The 24,193-nt window shown below is 43.5% G+C and overlaps 1 protein-coding gene across 2 annotated transcripts in view; it reads right to left on the bottom strand.

The window, feature by feature from the left end:
• Positions 1–24,193, bottom strand: part of LOC105464895 (uncharacterized) — a 488,640-nt gene that overhangs the window by 14,243 nt on the left and 450,204 nt on the right. For both annotated transcript variants that reach the window (XM_071085555.1, XM_071085556.1), the window contains exon 8: positions 5,985–8,710. In XM_071085555.1, coding sequence (XP_070941656.1) covers positions 8,659–8,710 — 52 coding nt within the window. In that variant the 3' untranslated portion in view covers positions 5,985–8,658. The remainder of the gene's footprint in view (positions 1–5,984; positions 8,711–24,193) is intronic.

The raw sequence follows: 24,193 nt of genomic DNA, 5'->3' as shown, positions 1-24,193 counted from the left end.
AGGACATAGGCATGGGCAAAGATTTCATGATGAAGACGCCAGAAGCAATTGCAACAAAAGCTAAAATTGGCAAATGGTATCTAATTAAACTAAAGAGCTTCTTCACAGCAAAAGAAACTATCAACAAAGTCAACACACAACCTACAGAATGGGAGAAAATGTTTGCAAACTATGCTTTCAACAAAGGTCTAATATCCAGCATCTTTAAGGAACTTAAATTTATAAGACAAAAACAGCCCCATTAAAAAGTGAGCAAAGGACATGAACAGGAACTTCTCAAAAGAAGACATACATGTGGCCAACAAACATATGGAAAAAAGCTCAACATCACTAACCATTAGAGAAATGCAAATCAAAACCACAATGAGATATCATCTCACACCAGTCAGAATAGCTACTATTAAAAAGTCAAAAAATAGCAGCCACGTGTGGTGGCTCATGCCTGTAATCCCAGCACTTCGGGAAGCTGAGGCAGGTGGATCATGAGGTCAGGAGATCGAGACCATCCTGGCTAACACGGTGAAATACAAAATACTAAAAATACAAAAAATTAGCTGGGCATGCTGGCGGGTGCCTGTAGTTCCAGCTACTCAGGAGGCTGAGGCAGGAGAATGGCATGAACCTGAGAGGTGGAGCATGCAGTGAGCCGAGATTGCACCACTGCACTCCAGCCTAGGCAAGAGAGCGAGACTCTGTCTCAGAAAAAAAAAAAAAGTCAAAAAATAACAGATGCTGGCAAGGTTGTGGAGAAAAAGGAACACTATACACTATTCGTGGGAGTATAAATTAGTTCAGCCATTGTGGAAGACAATGTGGCGATTCCTCAAAGACCTAAAGACAGAAATACAATTTGACCCAGCAATCCCATTAAGGGGTATATACCCAAAGGAATATAAATCATTCTACTATAAAGACACACACACATGCATGTTCACTGTAGCACCATTCACAATAGCAAAGACAGGGAATCAACCTAAGTGTCCATCAGAGATAGACTGGATAAAGAAAACGTGGTACATATACACCATGGAATACTATGCAACCATAAAAAAAAAACAAGATCATGTCTTTTGCAGGGACATGGATGGAGCTAGAGGCCACTGTCCCTAGCAAACTAACACAAGAACAGAAAACCAAATACTGCATGTTCTCACTTATAAGTGGGAGCTAAATGATGAGAACATGTGGACAGATAGAAGGAACAACACACGCTAGGGCCTTTCAGAGCAGCGAGGGTGGGAGGAGGGAGAGGAGCAGGAAAAATAACTAATGAGTACTAGGCTTAATACCTGGGTGATGAAATAGTCTGTGCAACAGACTCCTATGACACAAGATTATCTATGTAATAAACCTGCACTTGTACCCCTGAACTTAAAATAAAAGTGAAAAAAATGTGGTGCATATACACCATGGAATACTACAAAGCCATAAAAAAAAGAACAAAATCATGTCCTTCGTAGCAACATGGATGCAGCAGGAGGCCATTCTCCTAAGCAAATTAACACAGAAACAGAGAACCAAACACCATATGTTCTCACTTATAAGTGGGAGTTAGACATTGGGTACTCATGGACCTAAAGATGGAAATAATAGACAATGGGGACTATTGGGGGGCTGAAGGGACGGGGGCAAGGGTTGAAAAACTCTTGGGTACCATGCTCACTCTCTGGGTGACAGGATCATTTGTACCTCAAACCTCAGCATCACGCAGTATTCCCATAACAAACCTGCACATGTACCCCCTGTATCTAAAATAAAAGTTGAAATTATAACAAAGCAAAACAAAACAAAACAAAAAACCCACACTAGCATTTGTAAGCCTTATTGGAGTTAGGCTTTCACACTGTAGCACCCAAGGATGGGGGCCTTTGTGTCGGGAGGGGAGACCATGAGCAGTCAGGGGTTTGCTCAGTGAATTCACTTCCTCTGCAGAACGACTCCATGGGAGTATTCCCATGGCTCCCATTTTATGGGCGAGGACAGGAAGAAAACACAGGGTAAGTGAAAGTTTGCTTGAAGGTCACCCAGAAGGGGAGCCGATAGTCAGACCAGGTCAACTCTCCTCTTGGCCAAAGTCTCCTGACCCCTGAGATGAAAACAGCGGGGGCCCCCTCCAGGGAGGGTTTGGAGAGCAGAAGCTAAATCAGCCACAGGTTCCTTTTGTGTTGATTGAGTCACAAAACCGCCAGGAGCTGCCAAGTAGCACGAGATCCTGCACTAGGTTTGGAATAAGAAGGCCCTCAGCTCCAGCCCCAGCCCCAGCCCCAGCCCCAGCCCCAGCCCACTAACGGTGTGCATCACAGTGCTGCCCTCTGCAAAAAGGTGAAATGCAAGAGTCAATTTAACACAGCTCTTCCACACAGAGCTGGAACATTTTCAACCCAGAGTGTGACCTCCCTGCAGCCCTGGCCCAGGCCCTCTCACAAGGAGGAGGCCAGGAGCACGTGAAATTTAACAAGCTGTGAAGCCAGCCGGGCACAGAACCCCCGGCGTGGAAGGCTCCCCTGTGAAAATGCAGGAGGAAGGGCGCAAAGGTTAGTCCCACTGGCAGGGAGAAGATAAGGTTGGGGGTGGAGAAGGAGAAAGGTGGAGTCAGCCAAAGGCAACAACAGGCCTTTCACAAATGCCTCAGAGCAACAGTGGGGAGGAGGAAGAAATAAGCTCATTAATAAACGAGAAGGGAAGGAAATGACTGCTTCAAGAATGTCTGGGGCACTGAACAATTTTAAAAATAAAACTAGAGAGGCCCTGCGTAAATGGCAGGGGATCCACGTCCACCTGACAGCCCTTGGAGCTAACGCTAAGGGAGGACAGCTTGCACCAAGGGGCATGGGGCCTGAGATAAAGGAAGCGGTCACCTGGAGGGATGGGCCATCTCTCAAGCCAGTTCTTTCCCTCCCCTCTCCTCCTTTCTTTTCTTTTCTCTTCCTTTCTTTTATTTTCTTTTTTTTTTTTTTTTTTTTCTTTTCTTTTCTCTTTCTACAGTCTCACTCTGTCTCCCAGGCTGGAGTGCAGTGGTGCGATCATAGCGCACTGCAGCCTCGACCTCCTGGGCTTAAGCAATCCTCCCACCTCAGTCGCCCCAGTAGCTGATACTACAGGCATGTGCACCAGAGTCAGCAATTTTTTATTTTTTATTTTTTGTAGAAACTGGGCCTCTTTGTTGCCCAGGCTGGTCGCAAACACTTGGGCTCAAGCGATCCTCTCACCTCAGCCTCCCAAAGCACTGGAATTACAGGAGTGAGCCACTGTGCCTGGCCAAGCTTGTTACTTTCTTAGGGAGAGGACATCATAGTGGCAAGAGCACATGTCTTGCATTGGCCTCCACCAGATTTGAACTCGTCCCACCTCTGTGCCCTCAGGCAATCTCCCTAGCCTCTCTACATGGAAGTGTCCTCATCTGTGATATGCAGCAAACAGCAGCGCCTTCCTGTGCAGGCTCTTTTTGGGATTACACCAGACTGTAGGCGTGCTCAATAAACGGCAGCTATTTGCATTTACAAGCTCACGATCTCTTCTCTATAAACTCCCAGATCCAAAACAATTGAAAACCGAAAGGGCTTTGGTAACCCATTTGACAACAAAGACTGGTCGGATCTAGACTCATTTGACACATTTGACAGTTAAAGCTGAACTGAATTGCTACTAGACTATTTATATTGTATACTTACAGTTAAATATTTAGCTGCAGAAATATACATATGTTTGGTTAGGGGATGCTACTCCAGACCCCATTAGGGGATGGTACATAATATGCAATGTTTGCACATTTCTTCTCTGAAATCTGGACAATTCTAAATCATGTTGGTTTAAAGAGTTTCAGAAAAAAGGAAATAGACCTATACTATGGTGAATCTCAGGCCCACATCCCTCATCAGGGGCAGCATGGGTCTCGCAGGGAATCCTGACCTTAGAATAGAGCATCAGCCTCAGAATAAGGCTCCCCCTATTCTGTAAGCCTTGGCTCCATCAGCCCTGCTCAGAAAAACGGCAAGGAGGAGTCCAATGTATTAGCTGTTAATGCTGGTATGCAATAATCTTGATCTCCAAGTTGCAAAAACCCAGTTGGAAGAGATAGAAATGTAAAGCGATCGGAATGACTACTATACCAAGTACAGAAAATATATGAGTTTCACGAGAAGTTTCAGGAGTCAGACTGACACTAAAGTTGATGGAATTTCAAGAAAAAGGATGCTATTTTTATTTAGCATTAAGTTATTTTTTTTCTATTGTAGCTTAATTTTGGTCCTATCTGAAGATAAAGCTGGACTTGAAGCCAGGATTTAGGGCATAATGGTATGGTAGTAGCAAGCAGCTTTCACAGAACAAAGAGGAAGTAAGATCAAGGTGCAATTGGAAATCTGGGTGTACAGGTACCAGAAAAGAAGATGCTCTAACTGGGGAGTCAGGATTTAGGGGGTGAGGTGGGTGGGAAGGGCAAGTGGGGAGGTAAGAATGTTTAGCCATGAAATTTGGAAGAGGTGAACTTGGTAAAGAGGAAAGAGGTGTGTGTAGGGATAGGCAGGACCATGCCTGTTGGGGTAAGTGGGCGTCTGTGCTGCACACGTACCTTACTGGTCGACATTCTCCCCCTCACCAAATCTCTCTCCCCCTCGCCAGGAACCTACTGGAATATCCACACCTGCATCTGCCATGGTGAAGATGGAAATGCACTCTCCCCAACCTGGGGATATCTTGGGCCCAGCACAGGGCACAGGTAACTATTACCCAAGCTCACTTTCAACACATGGCTGTGCCCTCTTTCTGGGTTGCCGAGGTCACCTGCAGGAGGCTAGGAGGGTGTCCCTAGCGTCCCTGTGTTGGATGTGAATCCCAACCCTGTACGACCCTGGTCAGGTTACTTCATATCCCTGAGTTCAGTTTCCCCTTTCCTAAGATGGAATGATAGCCACTGCAGCTGACTCCCAGAGTTCTGTAAGGGTCAAACGAGACGGTTCCTGTAAAGCTGAGGCAGGACCCAGCGCGTGGTGATTTCCCCATCCGTGCACCCAGTGCCCACTGCTTGGTGGCAGCTCCAGGGCTCCCAGCCATGCCAAGCAGCCCATCTTGTGCAGATATCCACAATCCCAGGTAAGACGATTGAACCTTAAATAAATAACAGCATTTGCTTTTAGGGTCTCCCTGACCAGCAGCTGTTAATTTGGAGACTCATTATTTTCTTGATCATATTAATTTAAGCCCTCAGTCCCCAAATCTCTCAGCTAAGTAGCTTTGCCACTTCCTACTTTTCTACTCACAGCAAACTCATGCCTGGCTCCTTTTTCCAGCCTTCAGTGGTAGTGGTATCAGTGAGAGTCCCAGTTGTGCGGTTTTGCTTTGACAGGATTAACAGAGTGGAACCGGGACTGCAATTACAGGCAACAAGGTGGCACCATGCCTAAGATGCCTTCTCTTTTGGGATTCTTTCAACACTTCCAAGTTTTATTGGCATAAATGATTTTAAGAACCTTTTTGAAACTTCAGATAAGAAGTTCTAAAAGACAGGCCATTCGAACGATACCCTTTAGGATTCGAAAAATGCTCACTTTGCCTTTCCCTCCTTCTTAGTTATGTCTTGCTTCTTATTTATGCTGAGAGACGTTTCTTTGACTCTCAGAGCACTCGCCTATATTTCATGCTTCCAGCACAGCTGCTTCATCCAAAATGAGGAAGGGTTGCAATGGAAGAGAACTCAGAGGAGGGCTGGAGACAGGACCACTGTACCACCTGGGTCTTGGAAGCTGCCTTCCAAAGACCGGCCCAGACACAACAGAGGGATTACTTAGCATGGCCTTTATCACCTCCGGGGCATGTGGAGCGCTGAATCCTAATTCTAAAATGAGTCCTGAAATTGTTTCAGTAAAATTCATCATTGAGGACTTACAAAATAGGAGATAAGAAGTAGGAGATGTGAAAGAATAAATCCATGGAACACATATGACAGATTTAGCAAAAATTAAAAACTTCTTCACTTTGACACTTACCTGAGTGTCACCCAGAGAAAATTCAGCACGTTGTGCCAGGCATAGTGGCAAGCACGGTATGACATCATTCTATCGTGAATCCCACAAGGTGCCTGTTACGGCTGTGGTAACTTGCCTCGGACAGAAGAGAAAGCGGAGGCTCAGAGCAGTTAGGGAGGCAGGTCCATGTTGGAGCCAGGATGCAAATACAGGGCTGTCTGTCCCCACAGCCTGCACCCCGCTGTGTGCCTTCCTCAGTCAGCACAATTTTATGGGACAGAGTGTTCTAGTCATGATACAGCAGCAACAGTGAATTTCACAATGTAACTAGATTTTCTTTCTTTTTTTTTAAATTAAACTATCTCATATTTGCTCCTGTTTGATCCCTTTTGCAATTTTTATTCATTTATTTTCTTATTCACTCACTCATTCATTTGGTGCTGTCTCTCTCTTCACACACACACACACGAATAACAACTGAAGTCACTGTCCTTGAAGAATTTAAAGTGGAGTCTGTTTAGTTTGCTCCAAGGTGAAGATTCATGCATTTTACCAGAAGATAAGAGCCAAAAAAAGAAAAAAAGGGGGGGAGAGAAAAAAGCAGGTTAGAGACAAAAGGAAGAGATGACATCTTACAAGTATAAAGCCTATTCAATAAAATGTGATTTCATGATTGTCATCTGACAACATCCCTGGCTTTTTTTTCTGGTTAGTAAGGAAACAAATGACCAATGACCATATCCCTGCTGTTTGTAAGCTGCACTGTGAGTTCCTGCGAAGAACAGTGTAAAAACGTCTCTGTTTACAGAGGAGAGACAAATTTACTTTCCATTTCTGATAACAACAGAGTCCGTCTTCCCTGCTGCCAAAGATTTTTTGAAACAGCACAAACACTGCTCCTTCGCATTTCTGAGAGAGGGCAGAACGGGGTCATCGTGTTGCTTGACAGAGGGCCGTGATAACTGTCTAGAGATATTTAAAGGGTGTAAATGAAGACTTGATTGCTTTAAGATAACTTGGTACTAACTTCGTTTATTAAAGATGCAAAAGATTCGGGTGAGGTATGTCAGAACCCCAATCCTTCAGAAACATTTTACGGGGCTGGGGGTATGACCCACCCAGTGAGTGGCACTTGAGCCCTGAGTGGAGAGGGTCTTTGGGGACTGTATCAGAGAGGAGGACATGAAGCCGTGGATGAGACCGGTCTCATCGTGGCCTCCCCAAAGACCTCGCAAGGGAGGACAGTCACAACACAATGGCATTCCAGAGCAGTGGAAGGTATTCATTAGCACTCCAGTGAGGAGAGAGAAAAAACAGAAGGAAGAACAGAGAGGAACAGAGTCGAGCTCAGGGAAATGCAGATTACCCAGCTTGTTGACAGTCGGATACCTCATTCCGTTTCGTTTTTGACTCTGCCTGTCCATCTTTCTCGTGTGTCTCTGTTCTTTGCATCTTCCATGGAAACACGTGATGAGGACAGGGTGAAAGCTCTCAGAGCAGTTAAATTGTATTCCTTTTTGGCAACTCTAGTGAAGCCCTGTTTGATGAATTTGGAACTATTGATTGTGATAAAGTTATTAAGGTTAAAGCTTCTTGGAACATTTACGGATATCACTTATCCCGATAGCAGCTCCCCAGTTAATATGGATAATTGAATTTGGGAGATAAATGCACTATTTTAGGGAGCAGGAGATGCTGTCGCAGAAGAAAATGAAAACACGTGGAAAGGAATCATGTCAAGCTTAACATCCGAGTTGAAGGCCAGCTCTACGGAACTTGGATTTTTTAATAACCTGTAAATGGTCTCAGAGGAATGGTGAGTTGATGAAGTCTTCTGACTGGAGTAAGTCACATAATTAAGAGGTTATTTGTAACAGACCCAGTGAACTACAGGGTATTATTCAAAGCAAAAACCAAACCAAACCAAACCCTCTGGATCAGATGGCACGAAGATGTAGACAGCGTCTCTTATGCCTTATGTAGGAAGTGCCTAATGATTGCTTTGCAAATTCTGACTAGTATAATTCCTAAACAAGAGGCAAATGTCTTAGTGTCATCCAAGTGCTATAAATGAAGTTAAATGGGAACATACGGTTAACATTTCTATAGGACTATACGTTTGCCAAAAGATTAATAATCACTTGTTCCTTAATATTCATAACATCCCTCTAAAGCAGAATTTCCCACACTGGGACTGGGAGGCCTCAGGGATGGTGGAGGAATTTCAAGAGGATCATGGGGATTGGAGCTGTAGTATTTCAAACAGCTCTCCGGTGGTGATGGAAAATTGTGGGCTGGAGGAGGGAGGTACGGAGCTCCCGGTACCCTGTGCTCACTGGGCAAGTCCCCCTCTGAGGCCTCGGGCCCCTTGTAGGGACCAGACCTGCTTCGTTTCAGGAATCCTAGAATTCTTTTTCCACTCTCTCCTGTCCTCGTGTCAGTGCCAGCTCCCACCCTAGGCTCTGGAGGCTTCGGGGCCTGTATTTGAATGCCAGATTTGGTCCTTGCTTGCTGGATAACTCTGGCAAGTTTCTTACCCTCTCTGAGCCTTGAGTAAAACACTGAAAAATGTTGGATGATCACTTACCTGATGCAGCTGTGAATAAGATATCACCTTTAGCACATTATCAGCATCCAGTGATTCGTAGTAGTAGGTATTCGTTCCCTTTGTCTTTCCAGGTACTTCTTGGATGTTTCAGAAAACAACTACAAAAACCTTTTCGTTTTGAGGACTGTCCTCTGAATCTCTGATGAAAGCAAATAGGAGATACATACCCATGGAACAATACAGATAAATAGATGACATCACAAATATTTCAATATTTCAGTACTCAGTAGACTACACTGATATCATCAAGCTTAATCAACCCTGCACAGTTTATTGCTTCTGACTGCCTTGCAGACATAGGTCACCGAAAACTGTGTTTGACCTGTGGTCCTGATTTTACCCCCAAAGACTCCAGCTTTAGCAGAGGCTGGTGACTTTTGTTTTCCAGGACAGTCTATTGTCCTGGATGATATAATCAAAGTATGATAAGATTTCTTTTTTTTGAAGGACAATAGAGACCCTTTGTCCCAAAAAGAAAAGCTACCCCTTCAGGTGTGCCGGTGGCCACTGCATCAGGACCTCGCCCTTCACACACATTATTCCATTCTGAAAATGTCTGAACACTTTCTTATTTTCCATGTCCCAGTCTTAAACTGGATTGAAGGAGGAGGTTAAGGCCACAGTATTCGATGAGAGTGGCAATGAGGGTGACGTGAAGTTCAACTGTGGCTTCTTACTATAGAGTATCCCTGTTCTAAAGGGAAGTCTTGTGTGATCACAGTTCCAGAAAACTGAGGAATTCAATGACTGGGATACTCAGTAACAATGAAAAAGTTGATTAGTTAGTGTTTCAGCAGAGCGGGGAGGGGAGAGATTTCCTGGTGTGCAGCCCTGCTTGTGACTGCCAGTACCTGCAGGAGGAGAAGCAAATCTCGAAGTTGTCCCTCATCCATACAACATTATATTTAAAGAGAATTCCTGCTAGCTTAGAATATAACCCTGGCCACCACCCACTTCCGTGTCCAAATGTCTTGCAGAAAGATAATTTAGAAAGCCCGGACCTGACTTAGAGATGGGTAGTATTCAAAAAGGAACACACACAGTACCTATAGATGAAAAGAGAATGAATGAAACAAGAAAAGCAAATACATTATGTTTTAAAAAGCTTCACTAGAAAAATATTGCCACAAAACAGATGACATTTATGATCCAACATACTGTCATGAATTTAAAAAGAAAAGAAAAAACTTAGTGAAACAATCACCTGTAAAAAACAGGAGCTCAAAAAAACAAATATACAATAGTTCAGGAAATAGTTAGCAAGACAATGGGAGGTGAAACCCAAGTTGGCCGAACCTAGCAAAAATGACAGCCTAGAAACCAAGACCACAATGGAAGCAGCAGAACGGAGACCCAGATTCTACTGGAAACTGACCATATCCAAGTCCACACAGAAAACGATACTAAACTTCAAAAATTAGACTGAATCCAGAAAAGCTTCTCCAATCACAAAGCAATTCATTTAAAAACTAATAATAAAATGAGGAAGAAAGAGAAAAATTCTACCACCCGGAAATGCTAAAATATTCTTTCATGTGCAACTCTTCCACTAGGGATATATTTTTTAAAATAAAAATAATTAAGGGATATATTTTTATAAATGAAAATAATTAAGCTAGTACATATCAGAACCTATGGGACAGAGTTTAAAGCAGAATTCTGAAAAAACTTAAAGGTTTAATATTTATATTAATATAACTGAAAGAAAACACCTAGGTATATATTTTTTAAAGTAAACATTTTGGTAAAAAGGAATGTGCGATGTGGGCAAAACAAAAGAGATAAAAATAATTTTTAAAAGTGTAAGTAAGAGTAAAAATTTAACACAAAATATAAATTATATAAAATGTAACTTTAAAATGTTATTGAGGAGGAAAAAATGAAAGAAATGGAAAGGCATGCCATATTCTTAAGTAGGAAGACTTAAAGCAAAAAATTTAATTCTCCCAAAGATATCTATAAATGGAATTTGAAGCAATAAAAATATAGGATTTTAAAAAGCTAGATAAGCTGTTACTAAAACTTATAAGAAAAATCAACAGACATTATTCAATGTCTGGTAATAATGGACTTAGTTATTTAGATTAATTCTTCCAGTTAAAACAATGAATATTTGGATAAAATGTTAAACAAACTTGATTTCAAAAGCACTGCAAAGCTGACAAGATAATCAGGACTTCCCAAATGATTAGATTTTGCCCTGATTGGATTTTGCCCATGGTTGATCAGGTTAAGTTGAGTTGGCTGTGGTTTTCATGAACTCTCAGAGTGAAGAAGACAAAAGTCAAAGGCCAGGACTCACCCAAGGTAGGAAGGAGTGTCTCATAGGAGACTTTTCTCCCACATTAAGCTGTGAGTCCCAAGAGGTTCACCCTCAGGGTAAGGACAAACCAAAGGTGAACCTGCTCTCCTTCCCTCTACCCCAGGGGACCATGGGAGAGTTACCTTGACACTAAGCAAAGCAGAGAAAAGAAAAAGAAAACCTGTCCCTGATAGGACGTCATCACTGAATCATTGGCCAGCAGCATTTGCCCATATGCTGCTCAAATACATGTCTTTGGGATGAGCCAAGAAACTCTGAGCTATGAATTTAAAGTGATACGCAACCATAGTGTCCCCAGGCACCTGGCAGAAGCAAACTCTAATCATCTCTGGAGGCAGATACTTTCATCCTAGGCTTCGAGGATTTTGTATAAATGGTTTCTCAAGGGCAGTAGGCAGTACAGTTGAAGATTACCAAACACTAGAAAACAAAGCACCAATAGTTAATGCCAGCAAAATAGACAGCAGAGGAGAGTTATACAACTGCAGCTGTTTTGAATGACACTGAATACAAAGAGCTATGCTAATTTTATTTAAATAAATGAAATTTAATATAATGAATGAAATTTAAATAAATGAAAATTTATTTAAATGAATGAAAGTTAAGCTTTAAAGTACCTGTAAGAAGTAGAAAACAATAAAAATTGACATGGTGGGTTTGAAAAAGATCAACTAGCACTTCTAAAATTAAAAATAGAGTAACAGAAATTGAAAAGTCAGTGAGTGGGTGTGGTGGCAGATTAGACACTGTGGAAGACAGAATTAGAGAACTGAAGATAATGTGAACAAATTATACAGAATCATAGTGCAGAGAGGCAAAGAAATGAAAAATATAGGAGAGTGGTAAAGAGACATAGAGGACAGAGAGAGAATCTCTTTTTTCCAAGAAAGTCTTTCTTCTCTTTCAAAAGTGTAATTGTTATTTCAGAAGATGAGAAAAAAGTGAGGTGGTAGGTTATTGAAAGAACAATAATAACTATTAAAGATAAGTGTAAAGAAATTTGCATCAAAGAAATTGCAGAATAAAATTTGCACAAAGAAACTGCAGAATATATAAACAAAGAGAAAATCTAAAAAGCAGCTAGCTAGAGTTGGGGTGCAGTGGAGTATGATGATTAATGAATAAGACTACCCTACCAGGTGTCAAATGCATTGTAAAGTGGTATCAATTAACACCTCATGGTATTGGTATATGGGTAAGTAGATAGAAATATATATGGTAAACTAGTATATAACAAAAGTTGGTAGCTTAAATCAATAGAGAAAAGGCAGCTTAAGTCAATAAATGATACTAAAATATATAGACTTCTGAAAAAATATGTATATACTGAGATTCCAATGGGTCCAAAATTTAGAAAGAAAAAAACCTCAGAAGAGTACTAGAAGAAAAAAAGAATATACTTTAAAAATAAATTCAGAATAGTAAAGGCTTTTCTACATATAATAAAAACTGAGAAACTATAAAATAATATATTGATAACTTTCACTACCCAAAAAATTTTGTGTGTCTTGTATTATAATATTATATAATATACAGATGTATAATAATATAATACATGAATAAAAACAATGAACTGGAAAAAACACGTGCAACTCATTCACTGATTAAAGACAAATTCGTTTTAGACATGTGAAGAACTTATACAAATCACTGTGCAAATACTAATCAAATGGGAGATGGCCAAAAGCTCTAAAGCATTTCACCAAAATATCTTTAAAGAAGGATACTTATCAAATTGACACAGGTTTTGAGAAAAATACTCTTACGTGCAAAGTGTTGTGCTGGACATTGGAACAGTAGAACTGAATAAAGAAGGCTTGCCTTCATGGAGTTTAAAATCTGGTAGGAAAGACAAGTATTCAGCAAGTCATTTTAACAAATAATCGTTTAAATACTGCTGTGAGAAGTGCTACAGTGGAAATATATAGGATGCTAAGAAAGAAAAAACAGAGAAATCCACCTTCCCCCAAAGGGGTCGATACAGCTTTTCTGAAGAAAAGATCTTTAAACTAAGACCAGAATGAGTTAGCCGGGTGAAGAATATATTCCAGGGTGAATATACTTCGGGCAGAAGGAATAGCCCTTGAAGATACCTTGTGATAAGAAAAAGCCTGAGATTATTAAAGACCAGAAATAACAAAACAAACAAACAAATATACAAAAAAAAGTGGGTGTAGAGGCAATAGGAGAGGGGTGTGACATGACACCACCGAATGGATTTATGACGAAAGGAGTCACTCGCTGAATCTGAAAGAGAATATTAATCTTCTCTGCCTCCTGGCACCACACAGATAGGCCACTGACCTGGGTCCATGTGGCAATGTTTTTATCCTTTTTGTCATATTGCCTGAAATATAGACTCAGAAATATCTTTTTCTATGACCAAAAAATGGCAAAAATTCTGATAGAAATGGATGATTCATGCCCAACACCTTCTAGAAGTACTCCAATTTCGAAATGTGCTGTTTTGAGAGCCCACATCTTCCATAGGTGTCTAACAGCCATGCGAGGTGTGATTTTTTAGGATATCACCTTGATGCCTGGTAACATGGCCCCAAAACGAATAAGAGCATTTTACTGTACCTGAAGCTCTGGGGTCAAGTCACATGGATACGAATGTAGAGCAAAGCAATATGGAAGCAGTATGTTCAACGTTATGACTAGTAACCCATTGGCTCATGGACAGCTTTGCCCTGGCTTCTCTGGGGGTAGTTTTCCTGCTGCATGGCACACATTTGAGGGGCACTGGAAGGAAGTCCCACAGTTTTTCCCACATTAGAGTATTCTGAGTGCTGCAAGTAGAGATGGAATGGAGAGTGGGCTTGTCAAAATAAGCCAGCTCCACATCGAAAAAGTCACGTGTGCCTGGTGCTATCCACAAACATGAGTCACCCAGGGAGGTATGTAGATGCTTGTGACAAGAGAGGAGAGGCCTAAAAATAACAGTTCCACTGAAGGGTGGAGCTACAGGCTGGTGGTGTGTCATGCTTGGCTGCTGTTTCTGAAAATTCCTTCAGTTAAAGTAGCAAGTGGGATGACAGCTGCAGATACCTGGCTTTCAGGAGAGAAGTGTAGCAGGTATCCATTGAAGGGGGACTTCAGGGTCATGAAAGCCTCCTGATTACTTATTTCCTGAAGCTGACGCCTGAAAATCCATAAAGAACCCCACATCTTTAGTTAAAGACTTTGATCCCCGATAAATCAGAAGAACAGCACATTGGGCTATTCTCAGTGACACATTCAAAGGTTGCTGGAGCTACAAGGATGCTCAGAGTGTCTTCTTTTACTTTCTTTTAACTTTCTCCTGCTGTTCCATATACTCCATGAGGGCACGGACCTTGTTTGTCCTGTTTTCAGTTCCGTCCTCGGTGTCTAGCACAGAGTAGGAGCTAAATAAATATTTGCTTAAGGAAAAATGGAAGGAATGTGTCTAGCCCAGCCCTCTTAGTTTGCAGGCAAGGATACTGAGCAGGGAGCAGAAACTTGCCCAGGATCAGGCAACCAATCAGCAGGGGTAGGAGGGAAGCCAGCTTCTGACTCTCCACCCAGTGCTCTCACTTCTCCAACAAGCTAGCAATGACTCAATGTGGCTAGAAGTGTCTTGTTGAGGGCAAAAGACCAAACACGGGGTTTCTGGCTACTAGGCTGAGGAGGACAGCATGGGGCGGCAGTTCTGAGGGGGCCTAAAGATGGTGAACTTCACTGAGAGGAGGTGGCAAAGACAAGGCTTGCCACTGGAGGCTGCCCCGAAGAGTTTCAAGGGCACGGTGGTGCTCCTTCCTTAGCCTGTTGTGTTTGCCTACATTCGTTTCTAATGAAACACAGGAGAAAAGCACGCGCTCCTGCAGCAGCTGGGGCTGATGGTTTGTGGTCTGCTCGAACCACAGACTTCACCTTATGCAGACAGCTCTATGGTCATTAATACTGAAGGCATGTGTGCTTTTTTGTGTTTTGTGTTTTTCTTTTAATAATCAGACAATAGTTTACATCTGTGCATTGGCGAGGAGCCATGAAGAAGAGCATCCAAACAAAGAAGAGAGAAGCCAGACTGGCAAGGGGGCTGGCTGGAAAAGAGAAGTCAGGCACAGTACTTTGTCTTTGGTCTCTATGGATAAAAGTACTTAAAGTTCACTGTGGGGAGAAGGGAGGGGAGGGAAAGGTCTTGAAGGATTCCCAGTGGGTATAAAAAATGGTCATTTTCGAAGCCAGTTTGCATTTAGCCTCACACTGTCTTGTCTTAAAACACTTCTGAAGCATGAGGCTTCTGAGAGAGTGGGGCATTGCAGGAGCACCAGGATGGGGCTGGGGTGCGACTGGGGTGTAGGGAGAGGCACGAAGGACCCTCCTGGTCCCACATTCCTCAAGGCACCTAACAACGAAGCAGATGCTACCTGACTAGAAACCCACATTCCAGAATAGATGGGTTCCACTCCTGTGCCCAGTCAACGGGATACCTAAGCTTTGACTTTGGGTCACTAAAGATTGTTTCTAGACAAGAGACCTAGCTCACAAGTCTGGGGGGCAGCTTGGGACTTTGTTTAGGCCAGGTTTACCAGCTTGGTGTGAGAATAGCATCAGATATTGGTTACAGTGGTGGGATACATTCCAAGACTCCTAGTGAATGCCTGAAACCTCGAGTAGTACTGACCCTACATATACATGCCTTTTCCATGTGAGAACTGAGATGACTACTACATGACTAAGGGTGGGGAGTTTCTACAGTGTGGATACACTAGACAAAGGCATGATTCACGACCTGGGCAGGATGGCAAGAGAGTTCATCATGCTGCTCAGAATGGCACGCAATTTAAAATTTATGGATGGTTTATTTCTGGAATTTTTCATTTAATATTTTTGGACCATGGATGACTGAAGATAACTGAAACCTCGGAAAGTGAAATTGCAGATAAGGGAGACTACTGTACCGGTTTCTGTTGACTCAGTCTTCCTATTATGGCTTGAATGTTCGTGTCCCTCCCAAAATTCACAAAATAACGTTGAAACACTATCCCCAAGGCAACAGCGTTAAGAGGTGGGGCCTTTAGGAGGTGATTAGCCCATGAGTGCTCTGCCCTTATAAATGGGATTAGTGCCTTATAAAAAGGCTGGGGAAAACCAGCTAGGACCCTTTTGCCCTTCCATCTCTTTCGCCAGGTGAAACAACAAGCTGCCGTCTTGGAAGCAGAAAGCAGCCCTCACCAGACACAGAACCTGCCAGCACCTTGATCTCAGACTTCCCAGCCTCCAGAACTGTGAAAAATAAATTTCTGTTGTTTATAAACTGGTCTGTGGTATTTTGTTATAGCAGCATGAACAGATTAAGATACCACCCCAGTCTGTCTATTTGAGCATAGAATTAACAATTATTTGATTCTCTCTTCTTGCCACACAGCTGCTGCCAGGGGACGGGGGCAGGGTAGTGTCATTGATTCAACGCTGTCTTTCCTTCTCTCTTCGGTGCGTCTTTCCTTGCTATGATGTTAAGCACAGGTACTGTGATCGCTCACCTGACCTTGGGTTCTTATGGAGGTGCTTTCTTGGTGGATGGTGGCTCAATTTGGTGTTCCTTTGGCCGGGGTTGGGTGGGAACCAGTAGCTGTCATCAAGCTACTGCATGGAAAATCCCCCAGGGATCAACTTACTTCATGTTATAGCCAGAGCAGGTTCTAGAATCTAGTGCTCAAGCAGCTTGCAGGATTTCAATTTAGAGCTTAGGGAAGCTCCATCGCCTGCAGTAGGGTGAGGCTGGTTAAGGACTAGAAATAAAACGGAAGTAGTTCAGATCATTTCTCATTTTTAAAATTTTTAATTAAAACAAATGAACAATCTTCTGATTGTCAAGGACGTGATGGAGTCTGAGAGGCGTATTTATTTTGAATCCGGGTTGTAAAGCACAGACATCCAAACTAACAGAACTCCCACACACACTTCAGGAATGCGGAGGGTTTTTGTTTGTTTTGGTTTTTTGGTTTTGTTTTTTTTTTTAAGTTTTAGTAAGAACATTTTCTAAACATATACTGAATAAAGTTGTACTTGATAGTCCTAGTAATGGTAATAATGATGACTGAGAAAAAGTAAAGAAGTAAAGGAAGCAGAAAAAATTAAGGCAATCCTGACAGCAGTTCAGATGGGTAATCTACATAAATTAGTCAGTTTCCTTATCAGAGATTTACATGTTAAAACCACTTGATATAACCCAGCAGGAAATTGAACAAGTGATCCTATGTCCAGACTTGGAAACAAAAATAACCACTCAGCGCCTGCACACATTAGTTTGTTCAAACTTGTGCTGATAAAAGTCTTTTTGGCTAGAGCTATAGTGTGCAGTTTTAAGAGGGGAGAGTTTGGTTGGAGGATGACTGACACAGAAACAATTGCAAATCCATAATACAGGAAAACAGGTTGAATATAAGCTTCAGCGAGTACCTGGAAGCCACTGAGATGATGCAGATGCAGAGGGTGAGATGCTGCACGGGACTTAGCATTGTTCGTGGTGAATCAAAAAGAAAACCCACTCCATCAGCTCTGTAAAACACATCCAATCTCTTAGGCAGACTGACATCCCACATCTGACGCACTCACACAAAGATATTTCACATCCTCATTTTCAATCTGTACCCATTCCAGGGTTTCTTAGTGTTTCCCAGAGAATAAGAATGATTTTGAAATTTGTGACTTGTCACTTTGGGGACAGACACTGCCTGTCAAGCTCTTCAGGCCAAGACCCCAAGGTTCCCCCAGCAGCCCTCAGACGCCTGTCCAAACAGTCTCTCTCTGGTCTCCAAGAGTTCCCGTGCATACCACATGCATGTTCTATTTATATGTTTCTTTGTCCTGAACAAGATTTGGCCCCATTGTGTGGGAGCAACACCAGAAAAGAAAAACAAAATCCATCCACCGAGAGAAAATGGAGACTGTGAGAGCTTGGAGAAATTTACATACTTAGCGCATTCCATTTTCCTATGATGTCAGAGTCAAAGAAGACGCCTTTAAAAAAAAAAAAAAATCACACTCACACATACACATTTCAAAATGCTGGGACTCACAGCTCTGTCAAGTGGATTGTCATTAAAAGGAGAAATGTAAACACTCCTTTGCCTCTCCCTCCACCCTCTTCTATTTCCCCCATCAGCCCCTAAAAAAAAGTAACCAATTAGCCCAGACTCCACTGGACAGAATTAAGGGCCCGTCTGCAAAAGGACGTGGGGTATTAATGGAGATGGGGCCGAGGCCGGGGCAGAGACGATGTGGAAGTGGGAGGCCGGAATGTGGTACTTGAATCTGGGTGACTGGTTCTGGCATTTTATGGAGGCACAGAAAAGGACCGGCTGACACTTTACAGATTGGGTGTAATGTTCAGGGAATTTGGCATTTCTGCCACGGGCTCTGGCTGCCCTGCTAACTGCTTTCCTTCTCCTTGCTGGTAAAAGTGCAGGAGAAAAGGGTTAAATAAATGTTTGTGATATGATAAGGTGCTTGTTTATTCAAGGAATGACAGATTATTGGCTCCAAAGGCAGCCCTGAAAAATAGTACAAAGGAACTGGCTCTCCCCTCGTGGATGATGTGATTTCCTCCTGAGATTCTGCTCTTTCCTAGGAACAACTTGCCCTGGGAATTAAGAAGGATGATTTCCCCGCCATCGGAGACAAACGTGGAGTTGGCGCTGAGGGCTGGAGCCCCAGAAGCTGGCTGGGAACTGGGATGGGCTTGTTTTGGGGAATGACTTTCCTGCAGGGATTTTTTCTCACTGCCCTCGGGCTGGCCCAGCACAGAGCTCAGCTTCCAGCATCCAGAGCGGTGCTCACTCCGCAGAAAGGCTGCAGGGCAGCAGCGTGTTGCTACTTCTCAGAGCCTGGGAAAAGAAGTCACTCACTCAGGAGGGGGACTTCTTCCTCAGGAAATCCTGGTGCCGGGTCTGCCTCTAGCCCCAGACTGCTGTGTTCACCCCCTGACCATTCCTATATGGCATGGACACATGTGCCCAGGATGGCACGCATATCTGACCAGTTCCACACCAACACAGCCAGCACTGCATAAACTTTCTCCTGTTGTCCTCTAGTGACTTCATAGCCAGTCCTGGAGGCGAATTCAGTTCCAGATCCCCAAACAGTGAGGCATTCACCTAAAGTAGGTGCGCTTTTCCTGGGGGAGCAAACACCGGTGGCTGCCGACCCCGAAAATCACAGAGATCTGTCCGAGGGGGCCTGGGACCAGCGAGCCTAGAAGGGCTGTGGCACCTTGCTGTGCACTGTGAGTTGTTCCGTTCGTGCCCAGCTTCCGGATGCTGCTCTGAGCTGTCTCCTTCCTGCAGAGCAAGGGTTCTGAGCCCAGCGTGCTTCAGCCACAACTCTTCCTTTCCCCTCTCCTGGCCCTGCTTCTGGCATGCCACAGAGAGGTCATTCACATACTTGCTGACTAGAAGGGTTCATACAAGATGTTTGGCATAGTTCTCATTTGAAAAGAACGCATTGCCAAAATCAAACACCAAGGGAAAAATAAGTTGTGGTTTAACGGCTGTTTTTCTAGCATCCTAGGAACTACTGTATGATTTTCACAATGGCCCAGTCACTTTATCAGCCGATGTGCTGCTTACTTGTAAGACATAAGGCATCAGCCTGGGGAACCCAGTGCCCTTCAGACACAGTGACTCAGGTTTGAGCCAACGGCAGGGACGTTATCGAAGGTTCATGGTTGGGCTATTTTTATGATTGCGTTCAGTACTAATAGGGCTTTTGGAGTGTACACAGCCATGTGCTCATTCTTGAACTACACGAGATAAGATCCTTGTCCCAAGGAGCTTACTGCCTGACTTTTGCAAAAACCAGATGGCAGAAAATGGTTTCCCTCTGCCCATCAGCAATGATTGAGGGGGTGGAGATGAGAAGCGGCACAGTCAATTCGTAACTCTCCTGGGGTGGGACCTCCGCTTTGGCATTTATCCCACGTGATGTTTTAATCATGGACTATCCTTCCTCATCATCTGCTATTCCATAAGCTGCATCTCCAGGGAGCTCTGAGAATTCAAGCTTATTTGAATATCAACTTAATTAAAGCATCATTAGATCATAAAGCACCATATATAGACCCACATTATGCACATACACATTTGCAAAAGTATCATGGATTTTGAAACTAGCCATAAATGACTTTTCGACTGCCAATGGGCACATGAGGAAGGAAGCGAAAATTGTACCTACTGTGGTTGGTCATATCCAAATCATATGCCATGATGCTGGATTAGGAAGTGCCAGCCACAAGGCCCCAGCAGATCAACTGGTTCTCTGGGACAGTTTCTGCCTGGGTCTGCCTCGGCTGGGAAATGTCTAGCAGAGCACTGGGAATAGGCCCCCACAACCTACACATCAGTGCCTCTGGCCCCAGAGAAGCTTTCCGGCACCTGGGCATGTCAGTGACCTTATTTCAGGATAGCCTCCTAATTCTTCAAGCCATTTGCAATTGCTTGGGTTTACCTGAAGGCTAAAAATCCATTTCCTATGACATGTGAACAATCTTACCAAAGGTGCACACACTGGTTAAACCCTGGGTGAGACAAGTGTATTTACTCAGCACTTGCTTTGCCTTCATCTGGGTTCTCCAAATGCAGACTCTTAGGCTGGAATTTGACTAGGAGCACCACTCGGGTGGTGGGGAGGGAAGCTAATGTAGGGTGTGGCACACTAGCATGGTACAGCAGTGTAGGTCACTGCTGTGAGCAGCTAAGGCTCCATCCCACTGGGGACATCTTGGAGATGGTGTAGGATGCATCTAGAGCTCTCCTTCCCTAGTGGCAAGAAAGCCGGGACATTGAAACTTGAAGTCTTCTTCACCATTGGCTCAGGGTTAGTCCAGGGACATCAAGCCCCAGGCACTGCCTGCCCCACCCCATCTGCAGGCTCAGCAGACCCCTTGACCAAGAAAGTCCCCAGTGTGGAGACCTGCAGTTGCTGGTGGTGAGGGTTGCCAGTATGGCAATGATAGGGGCCAAGGGACCCCGATGGAGGCAGGGACCCAACAGGGTCTGCCATAGGTTTCCGTCTTTCTTTTGAGTAAGGAACTCCTTTGAGAGAAGTTGGAGGTGTGTACAAATTTGTCCAGTGAATGGAACCAATATTGAGAAGTCTAGAAAAAGGGAAATGAAAGAAGAGGGGAGAAAAACACAGGATTCAGCTCAGCTTTCCTTTACTCTGGAAAGTCTCCAAGCCCCTCCTCTCACTCTCTGACCAGCGGCCTGATGTAATGCACCCCTGCTCGATACCCATCGCTCTGAATTGCAATTGTCTGTTCATGTGTCATCCTCGCAAAGCAAGGCATTCTTTCACTCGTTTGTCTTTATTTCTGTACTCTCTGTACTTATTTGCTTGGCATTGACAGGTGCTTAATTAATCTCTAGAAAATGAATGAAAGGTGGCTTTATTTACATTATTCCACATTTATCTCTACCAAAATTTTAAAGATTTACTCAGGAACAGAAGTTCCAACCTAGTTCCTTGGACCTTTGTTGATTGAGTTTTAGAGATCTTTGTGTTGTTGTCCTAAACCAGGTACCAGATCCCTGCAGAGATTTTCCAACATCAGGATTCTTCCTATAGAGAAAAAAGACAATCCCCATGAGGAGTTTGGAGCCCAGTGAAGTGGAAAGCTGAGATGCTCAGGCTGAAAACCATCCCTGAAGCTTAGAGGTCTAGCAGAAAGCAGTAGTTCATTAAACAATTCATTTTTCATTTTTGCAAAGAGAAAAGTAGAAGGCTACATTATCATTTCTCATTCCCTGAAGAGGAGGTAAAAGTACATGACAGAGCAAAACCTGGTCACCTCTTCTGACCAAGCCTTTCCTCTTCCAGTATCTATGATTTGGGCTTAATGATGGTTTTCTCTAGTACAAGATCTCTACTCTGCTCTAGATAATCTGATGACACGGTGGTGACCTTTGCCTCCACCTCTCCTTCAGGACTTTCCACCTTTCTGGTACCCAGAGCCAACCCCTTCCTCGGATGGTACCTACATTGGATTTCCTACTGGATGGCCAAGATCAGAGTTGTTCAAGGTAAGACCTTCCTGGGCTGTGACATGCCCAGGGAACCCTGCAGATCCCTGTGGGAGGCTCTGGGAATCTTTCCTATCATGGGCAAAGGAGAGAACTCATTCATCCACTCCAGAGTTTTTCAACCTATGTGCTATTGGCATTTTGGATGGGAATATTCTCTGTTGTGTGGGGCTGTCCTATGCCATGTGGGATGTTTAGCAATTTCCCTGGCCCCTATCCACCAGGTAATAGCATCACCCCTTCCAACCATAATGACCGTCTCCAGATATTGCCACATGCCCTTGATTGGTGAAAGATTACCCTTGATTGAGACCCATTGCACTAGCCCAAGCCTGGTGATAATTAGTAATATTTTGACTCAAAAGCTGCATTTCTGGGGTCTCTTCGGATCTCCTTGATCTTGCGGCAGGAGTCTCTAGGGTTAATACCTTTACCATCACTGCTATCTTCCTAACACCTATTATATGGCAAACATTGTTTTGGCCCTTGAGATACAGAGGTGTTATGTGGAGTAAATGACCCTCTTTATTCTGATGAGGAAATGGAAGCCTAGAAAGACATTCAGCCAAGGTATTCCAAAGACACATGCTTTGCAAGTGGTGGGACTAGGATTTAAATTGGGGTCTTCTAACTTCAAAGCCTGTTCTCCTTTTACTTCCTTTCTTCCCAATCTCAATATACACAGTCCATCCCCTCTCAGGAGCTGGCTAGAGAAAGTAATTCAGTAGATAGTATATGTTTCCCAAAGCAGCCACCTTTGTAACACCCAAGTTCTGAAATATTAGAAATAATACCTTCTAGAACACGCACACTTTGAGTATTGACTCACTCACCAAAATCTCTCGAGAGTATTCTCTCTGTGCTGTGGCCCTGAGGAAAGAGGAGTGAGCAAGAATTCCCGTGCTGGAGGAGCTGTTAGGCCAGGGGACGATCTGGGCCTGAGCAGCTTTATTTGCAATACATTATGGAATATGCACTATTTAGAAGAGGCCTAGAAGGGCATTGGAGTATGAGGTGGTTTGATCTCACAGTATAGGGGTTCTGTGTGCCAAATATGGCCTGTTGCCTACTTTGTAAGGTATGAACCATGACCCGTGGGCCAAATCTAGCCTGCAGCCCATTTTTGTAAGGCATATGAGTTAAGGATGGTTCTTATACTTGTAAAGTTTTGTTTAAAAAAAAACAACAACAAACAAAGGAGAATAGGTGATGGAAACTATGTGTGGATCACAAAGCCTAAAATATTTACTATCTGGCCCTTTGTCAAATCCTCACTTAGAATGAAAGTAAGTATCTTTGCAGCAATTAGTAGGTGTGTGCTTAGAAGACAGGTGAGGCACAGCGGCTCAGGCCTCCAATCCCAGCACTTTGGGAGGCTGAGGCAGGCAGATCACTCAGGAGTTAAAGACCCCGGGCAACATGGTGCAACTTTGTTCCTACAGAAAAATACAAAAATTAGTCAGGTATGGTGGCACACACCTGCGGTCCCAGCTACTCAGGAGGCTGAGGTGGGAAGGTCAATTGAACCTGGCAGGTAGACAGTGAATCACAGTCATGCCACTGTACTCGAGCCTGGGCAACAAAGCAAGAACCTGAAAAAAAAATAATAATAAATTTTTCTCCTAGGTTCACACAATAAAAGCAATAAAAGGATCAGCGAGGATGACTTACCATTGTTTCCTCTTTGGAGGAGCCCTACATTTATGATCACTTCACAAAGAGATCATGTTAAACACTACTTCTATGAGTCCTTCACTGCTCAGAGCATGGAAAATGTGTGGCACGTCGTAAAAGTTAAGGCAATTCAAAGTGCTAACAAATCCAAAATTTCTAAGGCTTAAGACAAGAGAAATTTATGTCTTGTCCAGTCACTAATTGGTTATGAGAGCAGGTTCAGACATAACATTCACACATAACATTCAGGAACCTGGGCTAAGAAAGGATCTTCTGTACTCAACGTGTAACTTCCCAGGTCATCCTAGGTGTCAGCAACCTGCAGGAAGACATAGGAAGAGGGCGAATGCTGAGTTTTCAATGGGAGCTTTTTATGGGCCAGGCCTAGAAGAGATGTTCCTCACTTCCACTCCTGTGTTATTGGCCAGAACTCAGTCTCACGGCCCCACCGAACTGAAAGGGAGGCAGTGTAGCTGTGGGCCCAGGAAGAAGAGGAAATGGGTTCTGGTGAACACAAAGTAGTCTTTGCCACCAGAAGAAACCTTGGATAAAACTAGGAACTGGTTGCTTTGTAGTGACA

This window comes from Macaca nemestrina, chromosome 19 (genome assembly GCF_043159975.1).
Source record: "Macaca nemestrina isolate mMacNem1 chromosome 19, mMacNem.hap1, whole genome shotgun sequence".
Lineage (NCBI taxonomy): Eukaryota > Metazoa > Chordata > Mammalia > Primates > Cercopithecidae > Macaca > Macaca nemestrina.
This window is presented reverse-complemented; position numbering and strand designations above follow the sequence as displayed.